At 36.7% G+C, this 14,581-nt stretch overlaps 1 protein-coding gene across 3 annotated transcripts in view; it reads left to right on the top strand.

Annotated features, from left to right (window-relative positions):
• LOC143226776 (uncharacterized) overlaps positions 1 to 9,531 on the top strand; it is a 53,736-nt gene extending 44,205 nt beyond the window's left edge. The window contains exons 21-24 of one of the 3 annotated variants that reach the window (XR_013014734.1): positions 4,547 to 4,614; positions 5,673 to 5,743; positions 8,407 to 8,562; positions 8,938 to 9,531. Coding sequence is in view for 2 of the 3 variants with exons in the window: in XM_076458174.1 (XP_076314289.1) it covers positions 4,547 to 4,614; positions 5,673 to 5,743; positions 7,586 to 8,194; positions 8,938 to 9,038 (849 nt within the window). In the remaining variant the exon portion in view is untranslated. Of the gene's footprint in view, positions 1 to 4,546; positions 4,615 to 5,672; positions 5,744 to 7,585; positions 8,195 to 8,406 lie in introns of all 3 variants that reach the window. The other 2 variants (XM_076458174.1, XM_076458175.1) reach the window with 2 other exon arrangements.
• Positions 9,532 to 14,581: the final 5,050 nt, after the last annotated feature.

The following is a 14,581-nucleotide window of genomic DNA, read 5'->3' as shown; positions in this document are numbered from 1 at the left end:
AAAGTTGATGAATCAACATCCATACCCATATCTATCACTATCATACATTTCAGCAAACACAAGATCCACTTCCTTTGTTTCAGGGTGCAGGCATTTCCTCGGGTACATCTTGTTCCACCCCAAGATGCAAAATGATCATTCGTTCACATCCTCGTTCACTGAAATCCTCTTCCAACAGCAAAGACCTGCCCGATCGACCCAGGGCAGGATCCATGGGGGTCTTCCTTCCTTCCTTATACCTTCCTTGAGTAAACACAATAAAGAAAAAGGACGTGGTCTTAAACGGAAGTGCTCTTCACTCAATTCACCTACACATAAATAAAAATGGCCACCTTGATACAATGGAACTGTTGAAGTTTACGCTCTAATGTGGATGACATCAAAGCTCTGATTGCTTCCTACCATACTGTATGTCTTTCCTTACAGGAAACATTTCTGAAACCTACTGATACAGTCACCTTTTGGCAGTTTTATTTGTACAGAAATAACAAGCTGTGGGATGGACGTGATGCATGAAGGGGTGGCACTGTTGGTTGATCAGCATGTGCCCACCCTGTCTTTGACACTCAACATACCTTTATAGGCTATAGCCATCCATGTTTCCTTGGTCGTACCATCACTGTTTGTTCTCTCTACCTGTTGCCTGGAGAGACCTATGATCAATCAGAACTTGATGCTCTCATTGAACAATTCCCTCTGGGGAATTGCTGATTTTGATAGGAGGGGTTCCTGTGTCAAGCGTATGCTCTCTGATCATAACCTTTCTCTTTTCAATACTGGTTCTTATACTTATTTTCATGTACCTAGTGGGTCCTTTACTGCGATTGATCTCTCAATTTGCTCCCCTTCACTATTCTCCCACTTTTCATGGAGGGTTGACAATAACCCATGAGGCAATGATTATTTTTCCTATAATTTTGAGAGAGACTTGCTGTGGTCAGTGCTACCCAACCCACATGCTCCAGTGGAAGCTGGATCAAGCAAACTGGCCCTCTTTCACTGCTGTCACGGAACTTGATCCTGTCATCGTCTGTAAACCATCAATAGATAACTGTGTGGCAGCAGTAACTGACTGTCATACAGGCAGCTGCTCAATGTATTCCTGAAACCTCAACACATTTTCCACAATATTGTCATCGTGGTGGAATCCTGCCTGCCACAGAAACAGAAAGCTCAAAAACAGGCCTGTGATTCTTTTCGTAAGTATCCCACATTCTCACATTGCACTGCTTTCTAGCAAGATCATGCACATGCTCAGTGGGTAAAATGTCAAAGCCAGAAGGACTCTTGGATTAAGTTCACAACCAGCATATCTTCTACCACCAGTTCAAAAGTCATATGTTACAAGATTCGAAAGGTCAGTAGGCAATATAATTCTGTGCCCCTCTCAATCTTGCTCTCTGATGGCCAGGAAGTAGCTGATACCTGAAGTATCACCGATACTCTAGGTGAAAGCTTTTGCCGGGTACCTAGCACTTCTGCTTCATCTTCCACCTTCTTAGCCATCAAGACTCAGGTAGAGCAGTTGCCTCTTTCCTTTCGAGCTGATTGCCTCTATGAATATAATTGTACCTTTACACTGGTGGAACTCAAATTGGCCCTTCATCGGTAGGATCTGATGATGTACACTATGAAATGCTGCCCCATCTATCTCTTGCTTGTCTTGTTATTCTTCTGATTGTTTTTAACCAGATCTGGCAGGAGAATGTTTTTCCTGATGCCTGGCACCAGGCTATTGTCCTACCTTTCTCTAAACCTGGGAAAGATCCAAAGATATTTTCAAACTACCATCCTTTTGCTTTGATGAGTTGTCTCTGTAAGAGAATGGTAAATGCTCATCTTGTTTGGTTCCTTGAATCCAACAACCTCTTCTTGCCCACCCAGTGTGAATTTTGATTCAACTTGAAACATCGATCAGAGAAGCCTTTCTCAAATGACAACATCTTGTATCAAAATTTTTGACATTGAGAGGGCTTATGATACAATATGGAGGTGTGGCATTTTGCGAGACCTTCATTTATATGGGTTACACGGCCATTTGCCAATTTTGATTAAAAGTATTTTAATGGACAGGCGATTCCAAGTTTGTGTGATTTTGACACTTTCCTGTTCTTTTCTACAGGAACTTGGAGTCCCTCAGGGCTGTGTTTTGAGTGTCACACTTTTCAGTATAAAGATTTATGCCATCACTGAAAAACTCCCTCTTACTGTTGCAAATGGGCTCTATGTCGACGACTTTCACATCTCATGTTAGTCGTCGAACGTGAGGTATATTGAGCAGCAGCTACAGACTGCTCTCAATCATTTACTGAAGTGGACCACAGTAAATGGTTTTAACTTCTCTCTCTAAAACTGTTTGCATGCACTTTTGCTGCCAACAGGGTATTGAACTCTGTATGGGTGAAGTTGTGCTACCTGAGACGAAGTTCTTGGGGCTTATGTTTGATTGTAAGCTGACCTTTATATGACACATTAAGCAGCTACAAGTCAAATGTACAAGAGCACTGAACATCCTCCATGTCCTCTTTGCCTACTTGGGGAGTGGATCAATGTTCTATGCTAAAGATATATCATGCTCTTATCTAATCGAAACTAAACTATGGATCACTGGTCGATGGCTCTTCCAGGACCTCGGCCTTAAAGATGCTGGACCCCATTTATCATCAGGGACTCTGGCTCTCTACCAGTGCTTTCCACTCTTCTCCAGTTCAGAACTTATATACAGAGTCTTATGAACCTCCTTTGCACCTCTGCCATTAATAACTGTCTTTACTATATGCTTTGAAACTTCGTTCCTTACCAAAGCATCCCACTTGGGGTTGTATTTTCCATCCTCAGTGGGCCATGCTTTTTCAGAACAGATGATCTACCATTGATCCTTTTGGCCTTTGTATCCAGGAGCAGTTGGATGAATTGGGTCTGTCCTTGGATAACATTGCTGTATCCACTGGTCAGTCAATCCCACCATGGCTTATTACAGTTGCCAAATGTGACCTCTCTCTAAGTTGTCTGAGGAAAGCAGACACTCCTGATTGGAAATACTGTATGTTATTTGCTGAACATCTTTCAAACCATCCTTCCCTTCATCTTTATACAGATGGTTCAAAATCATAAGACTGTGTGGGCTATGCCACGGTTTGTTGTGGTTCGGTGGTTGTGCACAGAATCCCCTCTACAGCTTCTATGTTCACTGCTAAACTGTATGCCATCTCTCTTGCCCTGGATCACATAGAAGCTAAGCAGTATTCAAATTGCACTATTTATTCTCTCTCTACTGACCCTAGAATCGCTTCACATAAGTTCACACCCTATTCTCGCTGATATTCAAAACTGACTGGCCCATTTCTCTTTAACACCTACTTCTATTCAGTTTTTCTGGATACCAGGCCATGTTGATATTCACAGGAACACACTCGCCAACACCACAGCTAAATCTGTCTGCTCTGACACTATCACTGCTGTGCCTGTTTCATACATGGACTATGGTTCTGTATTCAAGGTTTGACTCCGTGCTAGTTGGCAGTCGACTTGGAGTAAGCAACGTGAAAACAAACTTTTCCAAATAAAACCCTATATTGGACTTTAGCCGTCTTGCTTCCGTAAGAATTGGAAAGAGGAAGTTGTTCTAACTAGACTACGTATTGGTCACAGTTTTTAACTCATCACTTTCTTTTATCTGGAATTGATACATCAATGTGTTGTCTGTGTAACACTCAGATCACAATAAGCCACATTTTACTTTCTTTCTGTCGTTACGACTCTAAATGACGGCACTTTTTTAAACATGTTCTGTCCCAAGGTTTGTCTGTATTGTTAGTGTTATTGGCAATGGTGATGCTGTCCACCTTGGAAATGTTTCTGGTTTTTTAAAGTCTATTAATCTTTTTAATGCTATTTAAGTTTTTAATTTATAAATTAGACTTTTGTTTAATGTGATTCCCTTTTAAGAATTAAAATACATCTAGTTCGATATGAAATTAGAAAATGGACGTAACGTCAAATAACTGGAAACCAGAACTGGAAAGGCCAACTTCAGGTGACTAACGGTGGTTTTTGTACTTATTTTTTAGTCATCCTGGTGAGTTATGATAATTAAAATTATGGTACAGGATGTTCTTTACAACTTGTATTACTGTAGTTTTTTTCTCTCACTGCTGTGGACAAGATGTAAACATTGGTTTTATGCTATTTATGTTTTTAATTCAATAATTAAACTTTGTTTTGTGTTATTTTAATTCCCTTTTACGAATTTTAATACTTTTACTTTAATTTTAACTTTTTACCAGATGTTTGGTACAGATAGCCTAGTTGCTTTGTGGCATAAAACACTAAATCAACCAGCCAACGTGTCAGATGTGTACTGCTAGTTGGGTACACCTTAAGTTTATCTTGTTTGTTAGGTATATATTGCTGGTTGGGTACACTTTAAGTTCTGAGGGTATTTTATTAGATTTCTGGGTTGGGTAGATATACAATTAACTTATAAGTAAATTTTTATTTGTTCAGTGTATTTATGCCTTAGTTTGTTTGTTTTGTTTGGTTACAGCTTGCTGCTCGTGCAGCAGAACGTAAGCTGGAAGAAGCTAAACAGGAAGCTGCCAGTCTCCGTCAAAGGTAATGGTGACTTATGTTGTATAGAAATCTTACTTAGTGAGTACTGTGTTCTGTTTGACATATTAAATCAATTTTGAATATATACAGTCACAGTGGAATGGAATGTATCAGAACTACATTTTGACACTGCTTGGCATTTAGTATAGTGTAATGCCACCAAAAATGGATTGCTGTTAGGAAGGGTGTGTAAAAGCTTTTTAATGATACAAAATAGACTTACACTCAGAATTTCTAAGACAGGGATCTGAATTCTATGTTATGACATGAGGCCTGGGATGATCCAAGAGGGTGATTCTGTCATGGAATAGTCAATCTGTGTATAACATTAATCTACATTATTACTTTGGTGGAATTTGTTTTCATTCTATTCTATAATGTGCAAGCTACAAGAGACCTTTGCTCATGTAAAAAAAGAAAATTTTCTAAAAAGTAATTTTCACTTAATATGATATTCTTGACTGTGTGTCTTCCAGAGAAAGTAAAAGATCCAATAGAAAATGAATTAATCAATGTGTGTAAGTTTTTTGGAGAAATAGGAAGGACAGTAAACACTGGTGAAAACATTTTTTCTCATATTGTAATATAATTATTTTCATTTTCTTGAGGGAGCACATCAGTATCAGAAGTGTCTAATTTAAATGCAGAAATATGCTTAAGAGGGATTATTATAACATAGGTCTTTGAGACTGCATTTTAGTAAACGCTTGGCATTGATTGATTGCAACTTCCTGTGCAAAGATCAGGAGATAAAGTTTTGCCTTTGGTATTGAGATCTTTATATGGTAGGCAGTTCTCAAACCTACTATGTCTATTCTGCTTAATTACCACTGAAATAATAAATTTACTTTAATATATATTAATATCATGCTTGCTTTGTTAAGCAGTTCAGCCTGCCATAATATTTATTTGGCCACTATCCATATTAAAGGTAAAATAAAAACAAGGAAATTATGAATGGCTATATTTCAGTATTTAAAAATTTGATCTATGTATAATTTATTTCCTAGATTTCAGTTTCAATTATGCAGATGAAACAGTCATTGTAATTTGTATTTCAGGCTCACTCTTTTGGAAAGAGACAGGGAGTCATTTGGACAAACTGATGGAGTGGTTAAGCCTATTTCTACAAGTAAGTATGATTGGACACAGGAAGGGTTTATGGTGTTTGTTGGATCATTCAGTTTTAATGTAATTTGTCATAATAATGCAAAACAACCTAATAAATGCCTTTATTTAAAATCTACTTGACAGGTCAAGATAAACCTTTCTTCTTTGAAACATATCTATCATGGAACAAGAATTCAGACACATAGCCATGCAGGTTAAAAAGGGGTGGATCCTTAGTCTTACATTATTATTCTGCAAAGTATGCTCTTAACCAGTCCCATAATGGTTTCCTGAACAGTGTGTTATATTAATACCAGATGGGATAGCATTTGCCCTGCAGCAGGGAGAATTATCAAACCGAAACAGTACACTAGCCACAGTTCTCTGATATAACTTTTGGAATGCATGATGTCTGGCTATGTAGACACTTCATAGACTTACTAAGTTTATAGAATACAATCTGTACCATAACACCTTTGCCACAACACATCTAATGTTGCACTATTCACCTCCCTGCTTTTAGACCTTCATCTAGCCTGGGTGGATCTCTTTCATGACTCCACAAAATCAGTGATGAATTGTAACAGTTTCTGTACTGATAGGTTTTACATGTAACATTTATTTTAAGTATTTGTGAAAACAGTGTATTTGTATTCCTCAGCTTTTCTAAAATACCTGTGCTCATGAGAAACACTTGGCACCAACCTCGTAGATAATGAACATTCACCCTTGACGATATTGAATACACAATTTGTTACAATGTTGGTTTCTGGTAATAATAAGAAATGGATGTTTCACTACACTTTTGGTGACTTCAGTATTTGTAGATGAATACATTTCTGACATGTTTATATGATTTCATACCATACATGTTGATGATCCGTTTATATGATCTTGTGCCAGACATATTTCTGATTCTTTTATATGATCTCATGCTAGACACGTTTCTGATCCGTTTATATGATCTCATCCCAGACATGTTTCTGATCTGTTTATATGATCTTGTGCCAAATATGTTTATACGGTTTCATACCCGATGGATAGCACACCATTGAACACATTGTGATTGTTTGATACAACACTTGTCACCATATTTTGTAGACAATGACAAATCCTCTCTCTACTTGATATTATTCTAATCCTTTCAAGTGTTTCCCACTCTTCAATGTTGCTAACATATCTGTGTGATTTTTCTTGGTTTTAATTTGATACACCATTAGTAATATATACTGGGGGGCCCATGTCATATATTTCTGGAGTGTATGCTACTTTATGTAGGGCAGTGTGGCCACATCACATTTCAGGGATGACCAAGGTACCTTATGTGGATCAGCATGGCTATAGTTGTCATTCAGAAGTATTTAATGAAATTTTAAATTTTGGTATTTGAAAATTGGTAAAATCCAAGGAACTATAAGTAATGATTTTATAATTGAACCTTATTTTTTGTTTATTATGAATAAAGTTTTTAAAATGACTTGTAAAATTATGTTTATGTGAGTATTACATAAAACTCCAGAATATTCTTCTTAATAAGTAGAACTGTATTCAAGAACCAACATAAGAAAAGAGACAGTTTTTGTTAAATACTAAAAGTTAAATGTAGAATCTGTGAAACGATTAATTTTTGTAATCAGCAATATTTCAACTAGGAATGTCTAGAATGCAATTCAAAAGTGGAACCTTTAGCAACATTTGTGTTACAATACAACAATGCTAGATTTTAAGTTAAACAGGGTTAATTCTGTGTAATGTAATTTTTTTATATCAAGACATTTTTATAATCATGCAGTATGTATGCCTTTGCTGTAGCTGTTCCAGTTTTGTTGCCTAAGCTAGTTACCCAAGTGTTTTATTTTTACAGGGCTCGTTGGACCTAACGGGGAGCTTGATTCTCCTCCTGTTTCCCAGAGCTTAACCCAAAACAGCCTAGATGCTGAGCCTGTTTCTCGTCCCCCTTGTATAGATAACTCTTCTCTCCCTCGCTTGCCGTTACCTCTAGATCGGCCAGTTCCACCTCCACCTCTACACCCGCTGGATCCTATGCTTCGGCCACATTTCTTTCCTAGACTTCCCTTCGAAGACCGCCTCATGCCGCCCCACTTTCTCCCTGATCCTCTGAGATTTCCTGCACCTCCACCTTATGACAGAAGATTCTCGCCCTCTTATGACCGGGAACGTAATTTAACGTCACCGAGAGGTCCGTGCAGTCCTCCCATGTATAGACGTGACCGAGAGATAGACAGACGTTCTACACCACCCCGTGATAGTGATCAGAGATCCACATCAGACAGGTTTTCTCCTCCTCCTTATCGAGATTCTCGAAGTTCGTCTCCTCCCCAGCCACTCCCCAAGTTCCATGACATTCCTCCACCACATAGAATACTCCCTCCGTTTCCTCCTCCTCCAGGGTCCCTACACATGAGGCCTCCTCCAATTCTTCGGAGAGACTTACCCCCTGACTTTAGGCCAGGTGAGAGCTCAATATTTTACTTGAAATAGCAATACCTTCTCCACTTGTTTTGCTTCAAGCCTTCTTTTAGATCCTAACATTATACAGCTTAAGTAGTGCCCTGTAATGGATGTACTTAAAAAATATTACAGACTATTCTGTCATTGTTTTTGGTAAGGGTTATCATTTTATAAAAGTAGGTTCAAACTAAATATTACTGTTTACTAATACAGAAAGTTCTCAGTTCTCCAAACTTCACCATTTCTGGTCCTTGAAGGCTGAAGGATCTGGAGTAGACCAGAATTTGTTGAACTCCGATGAAGGATTATAAGAACAAGAGGCTTGGCTAATATAATACAATGGTCATTTGTTCATGTCATTTTGTATTGGTGAGATAAGTTTCTGATATCTCGTGGGATTATTATTTTTTTGTTCTGTGTAATTTTAATTTGTCAAATTTTACATAGTTATATCAATAACAAACATTTATTAGTATTCAGGTTTATATTCATTTCTGTTTATTTGTACAGTTTCCAGTACATTAGTAAGTTGAACTGAATTTTATATAAAAAGAGAGGACATCTCCTGTGACAAACAGCTTAGCTAGTTTGTATTGTCAGCTCAACATTGAGAATCACATCTTTGACAGTAAGATTTTCAGTGACTCAGTTTTCCTTACTAGTTACTTTAAGTGGCAATGGTGGCTTGTCTGGAATTTAACCCCAGCCAGGAGAACCTTCAGAGGTTTTATTTTTCTCTACCAGGTAGCCGAGGTAGTGACATTGCTACTAGTTCTCCTAGATCCAACCAGCAACCTTCCCAACCTAGAAATAACAGGAATGGTGGACCAAGTACAGAAGTCTAAGAAGGAAGTTACCTAGCAAAAATATGTGCCCTCAGATCCATCATTTTGTGCAGTGTTGTTTACAGAGTGGAACTTGACAGTTACAACTTAGAAGTGGTTCTTTAAGTTATGAACATTTAATGTACTCTACTGTCACAAGATACGAGTACTAAGTGATCTCCCAGCAGAATCATAAAGTAGATCAAAAACCACTATTTGGGATCTTTGTTTATTTTTGATTTAAAACTTTTAAAGGTCTTCAAAGTTTATAAACATCAAGGTATCCTCAAAATAAGAACCTAATAAGGTTTTGTTGAATAAAATGTTAGATAAATACATACTCAATATGTAACTTAGATTTTCGTCTTGGAACCTAAAGCTTGCCAGAGCCACCAACCTAATAGTTTTGGCTTTTTGCTGGTTATTACATCTGTTTAGGTGATTCTGTGTCCTGTGATTTTCAGTGGTCTTTGGGAAGTTGATTCCTTGTAATAAAAGGCATTTAGTGAAAACATACAAAGAGTCTGTAATTTGTTCCCATACACGTTATTGCCAAATCTGATGAAATCAGGTTTCATACACAGACTGTATCTATATACACACATACACATTAATTTGTGATAAAATAAAGCAAACTCTATACACTCTGTCTCTGTGTGTGCACTACCATTAATATTTAATCGAACAAGCTACCTACCTAGATCATAATGTAAAATTAGACCAGAAAACAAGAGATCTAATTTAATGTATTGGTCTAACTCAGGTTTTACATTGCCATAGAATCAAAATTTCTAATAAATAGAACATGTTCATTTATATATTAAGTGCTTCACTATTAGTAATATTTCAAATATAAATACAGCTAATTTAATGTTATGTCTCATGAAACTACACATTTGATGATTTTTCACACGTGAAAGAAGTTCCTTACATGGTTGCTTACTTGGCTCATGGACGAAGCTAGAAATTACAGTTTCCAAAACTGTATACAACATTGCCTCCTAGTCATGGACATGATAACGTATTAAGATTAATGTTTGTCAGTACTGAAATTTCAAGTTACTAACTTAGGTTAGCATCATCCACTACCACTAGGATCCATGTTCGGCTCGATATCTTTGTTTGTTATATCACTCACTAACCAAACTGATTGAAATCACTTATTTTGTTTTTAAATACAAACAGGTCCCCAGTATTAGTTAGGTTGTTTTCGAGAGATTGTAGTGCACACTGGAGGGACTTAGACATTTTGTCAGTGAAGTATTAAAAAAAAAATTACCTTTATCCTCCACACAATAAAAAAAAAAAAGAAATTCCTTTCAACCAACATTTTTTTTATTGTAACATCAACAGAGCTAGTAATAAAAACAGGATAATTATTATGTGATATGCATATGACATTATTGTAGATCATGTGAAGAACAAAGTCATGGACTCGCCAACAGTTTGGTGCAAAAATACATCAGATAAACGAATTTTAAACATTGGTTTGATCCATATGGAGCCCAACACTTAGGGTTAACACAGATTCATGGGTGGGTCCAGAATAATCATTCTATAAAAAAAAACTAAATATCCAAAAGATTTGTGGGTTAACAAGTATGATTTCTTTAAAGAAAAGCTTTTAAGAAATCTGGCATTTGAAAAGAAATACAGCTGTTGCTGCTGGTTTTCCCTCATTAACTATTCAGTATCTGATTCACTGCAATACAAATAGGTCAGGATAGTGAGAAATAGTTGGTCCAAGTTGTTGAGGTCAGTTTGCATTTCAACTTACGAATAGGTTAGTCTGTGTAATTCAAGATGGTTAAAAATAACAGTATGTGACCCATATTGGCTAGGAGAGTTTATGTATTTTGTCCAAGCTCATTAGAATGGGTTAGTACAGGATTCAGAAAGTCACTGTACACTTGTATATTTATTAACAGACATGTTCCAATATAGAATACAGGAGGTAAATATGAATGACAATTATAAACAATGTTGAAAGTGACCCCCGTTGGTATCAATACAGGCCTGGATCCTTCTTATTTTCTTTCTAAACACTGCTATCAGTTGCTTGAAATAGACTGAATAAAATATGATTACAAAACTGCACAGTGACTTTCTGAACACCCAGCATGTGATCCACAGTGAACGATAGTTATTGTTCCATTGGTATAGAAAAATTATTCAATATTCAATCCTAGCTGATCAAAAAAATGTTTAGTGTACATTCAAAAATAATTTAGTTAAAAGTATTCGGTGGAAATTACAAAATGTTTTGTTGGTGTAAAATGTAGAGAGGTGTTGTATCATATAAATGTTGTAAAGTGTCACTAAGGTTGTTGGAAGGTGTTTTCTAGTATCATGTTAATGTTAAAAATGTCTCAAGGTTGCTGGAAGGTGTTGTCTTGTGTCATATAAATGTTATAAAATGTCACTCAGGTTGTTGGAAGGTGTTTTCTAGTGTCATATAAATGTTATAAAATGTCACTAAGGTTGTTGGAAGGTGTTGTCTAGTATCATGTAAATGTTATAAAATGTCGCTAAGGTTGTTGGAAGGTGTTGTCTAGTGTCATACAAGTGTTATAAAATGTCACTCAGGTTGTTGGAAGGTGTTTTCTAGTTTCATGTAAATGTTATAAAATGTCTAACGTTGTTAGAAGGTGTCCAGTATTATGTAAATGTTATAAGATGTCACTAAGGTTGTTGGAAGTTGTTGTCTAATGTCATATAAATGTTATAAAATGTCAAAGGTTGTTGGAAGGTGTCTAGTATCGTGTCAATGTTAAAAAATGTCTCTAAAGTTGTTGGTGTTGTCTAGTGTTATGTAAATGTTATAAAATGTCACTCAGGTTGTTGAAAGGTGTCTTGTAGCAGGTAATATTCTGAAACGTTAGAGAAAGTGTTTTTCATTTACTGCAATGGCGATGCTTATTAACAAAAAGTGTTTTCGTGGTTGTGTTCGGGACGTTGATCGTTTGGATGAAAACAATAGAAACAGATTTTATAAAGGTATTTGGATGCACAGGGGGCAAAACATAAATCGTATTAGCTTCACAATGTTTGTCAACAGCGAAGAATATACGTTGCGTGTGCCTCAAAATAAGTACAAATTTGCTGTTTTAATAAGGCTTGCTAACATACTTAGTTTAAATACACCGTTATCCCTACGTCATAATACGTGAAATGTAAAAGAAGAAAGTATTTTACCCCGCGCGCGCCCATGTTTAGATAGGAAATAACTTTCATTATTGGAAAACAGTGAATCGTAACACACAAATTATTCATTACGTAGCTGATTTGAATCGTAATGATTTGGTTCTACAGCGACATCTAGATGTCATTTTGTTTTATTTAATCCATTACTTGCTTGTCAAGCGTCATGTGGAAGAGAACACTTCATTATTGATACTATGTTTGTTACTTTCAAAATATTCACTTACGAACAGTACCGAATAATTTTGTGTATTTTTTTCTAATTTACTGGTGTTGGTATATGATTTGTAATAAGAATAACTACATACGTGAAAATGAATGATTAAAAGTACCAACATATAAAAACTGATTCACATAGATTAATTAAGATATAGGTAAACCACTGCTAAAGGTGAATTTGATAAATAGGTTCGTACACGACTTTGATAAACGAAAGTAAATTGGTTAGGCCATGCTGTTTGACAATATCTTCCATCAAGTGTGTAAAAGACATGAAGAGATGTAATAAAAAACATTTATATCGCCCTTTGACTATTGTATTGTTAAATTTTTAATATCGTTAGTGTTCGAATACACGTAGTTAAAAAGAGAAGCAGAGATGAATCAGTAACGTAGTGTATATTACTGTACATAGTGGGGTTGTCGGAAAAAAACCCAAATGAGATTGATTTTATTCCGAAAAGCTAGTATGATACATGTAACCAAACAAACAAAATAACAGTACTGTATAAATATATTCAAACACAAATATAGAAGGATACCATCTAGTTCGGTAATAAGGTGCATGACACAGAAAAGTTCACTCGCGTGTCAGTTACTCTTTCCATGTGACGTCACGCAATGAATATATTTTATTTAAACATGCTGTTGGTGAGAATGTGCTTTGTAATCATTATGAGAAAAGCCTACACGCTAAATAGTTGAAGTGGAGGAATGTTACCGGCCGCTATTTAGCCTTTAACATTATATAACCACATAATAGCAGGTAATATAAATAAACCTAGTATTTCAAATTGTTTAATCTCGAAATCCTAACTTCAAGTGAGGTTCATTTCAATGTATGATGATCGAAGTGTAGATTGAAGTGGACCTCTCTTGAACGTAGACTTCCAGATTAAACAATTTGGTCAAGTGGTTAGGGCGATCGACTCGTAATCTAAGGGTCGCAGGTTCGAATTCCTATCACGCCAAACATGCTAGCCTTTTCAGCCGTGGTAACGTTATTATTACATGGTCAATCCCACTATTCGTTGGTAAAAGAGTAGCCCAAATGTTAATGACAGGTGGTGATGACTAGCTGCCTTCCCTCTAGTCTTACACTGCTAAATTAGGGATGGCTAGCGCAGATAGCCCTCGTGTAGCTTTGCGTGAAATTCAAAACAAACCAATAAAATGGTATACTCAGTGTATATCACCAGTTACCGTCAACTGAAGCCAATATATCAAAATAAAATTTAATTATTCTCTAGCTTCTTTATGTTATTTTAACGAAAAGTACATATATCAGCCAGTGAGGAAGTAAAGTATAGGTCATTGTATCAAACGTATATGTCTATATATATTTTATATTCATTGGACAGGGACTACCGACCTTCATCAAAATACAGGTGGTTAGTTCTCATGTGGTTGGGCTATTAACTGAAAGACAAACACCGTCAGATGTAGTGTTATTGGCTAGAGGATGCACTACCAGGCACTTAGACCACGGCCGCATTACCTGCTCTAATCAATTCGTGATTGACCCGTTCTTATGGAACATCAATAAAACAGAAACTACTGGAAAACATTTCTGAGTCACGTGTTTTTGTTGAACGTTCTGTTAGCATCTATGTAAAGTCCACAGTAGAGTAAGTTTAAGTAGATAGGACGTTCCTAAGAGAGCCATGTTTCGTATTATTCAAGAAAATTGTGACTCCTTCTCACTCAATGCCCCTTCACCAGCATTCTGTCATCTGCCCCTAGGAAAACCGAAGCAAAGTCTGCGAGCTCTGAGGACTGTAGTGTTATCCCTAAAAATTCTGGGCTCGTGGCCTGGTAAAGGTGAATCGTTTTGTTTCAGATTAAACATATGGAGTGGGATAGTTTTTCTATACTTGCACACCTACATCATCCACATGACCTGTAACTGGCTCTCACAACTGGATGGTGAAGTAGGATTATTCTCTATATTTGACAACTTATCGAATATCATCAGGACCTCCGTGACTGCAATTAGTTTCGATCTTCTGTTTCATCGACATCAATACATAAGTCGGTGCCTAAACCGTCTAGATATCTTCCCCACCTTAATCTCTCATGGAGGACTTCAGAAAGTTCAACCTTGGATCAAGGTCCAAGCTGCTGGAGGCTGGATTTTTGTGGCT

This window comes from Tachypleus tridentatus, chromosome 9 (assembly GCF_004210375.1).
Source record: "Tachypleus tridentatus isolate NWPU-2018 chromosome 9, ASM421037v1, whole genome shotgun sequence".
Lineage (NCBI taxonomy): Eukaryota > Metazoa > Arthropoda > Merostomata > Xiphosura > Limulidae > Tachypleus > Tachypleus tridentatus.
Note: the sequence above shows the minus strand (reverse complement) of the source record. Positions and strands in the feature narration are given on the sequence as shown.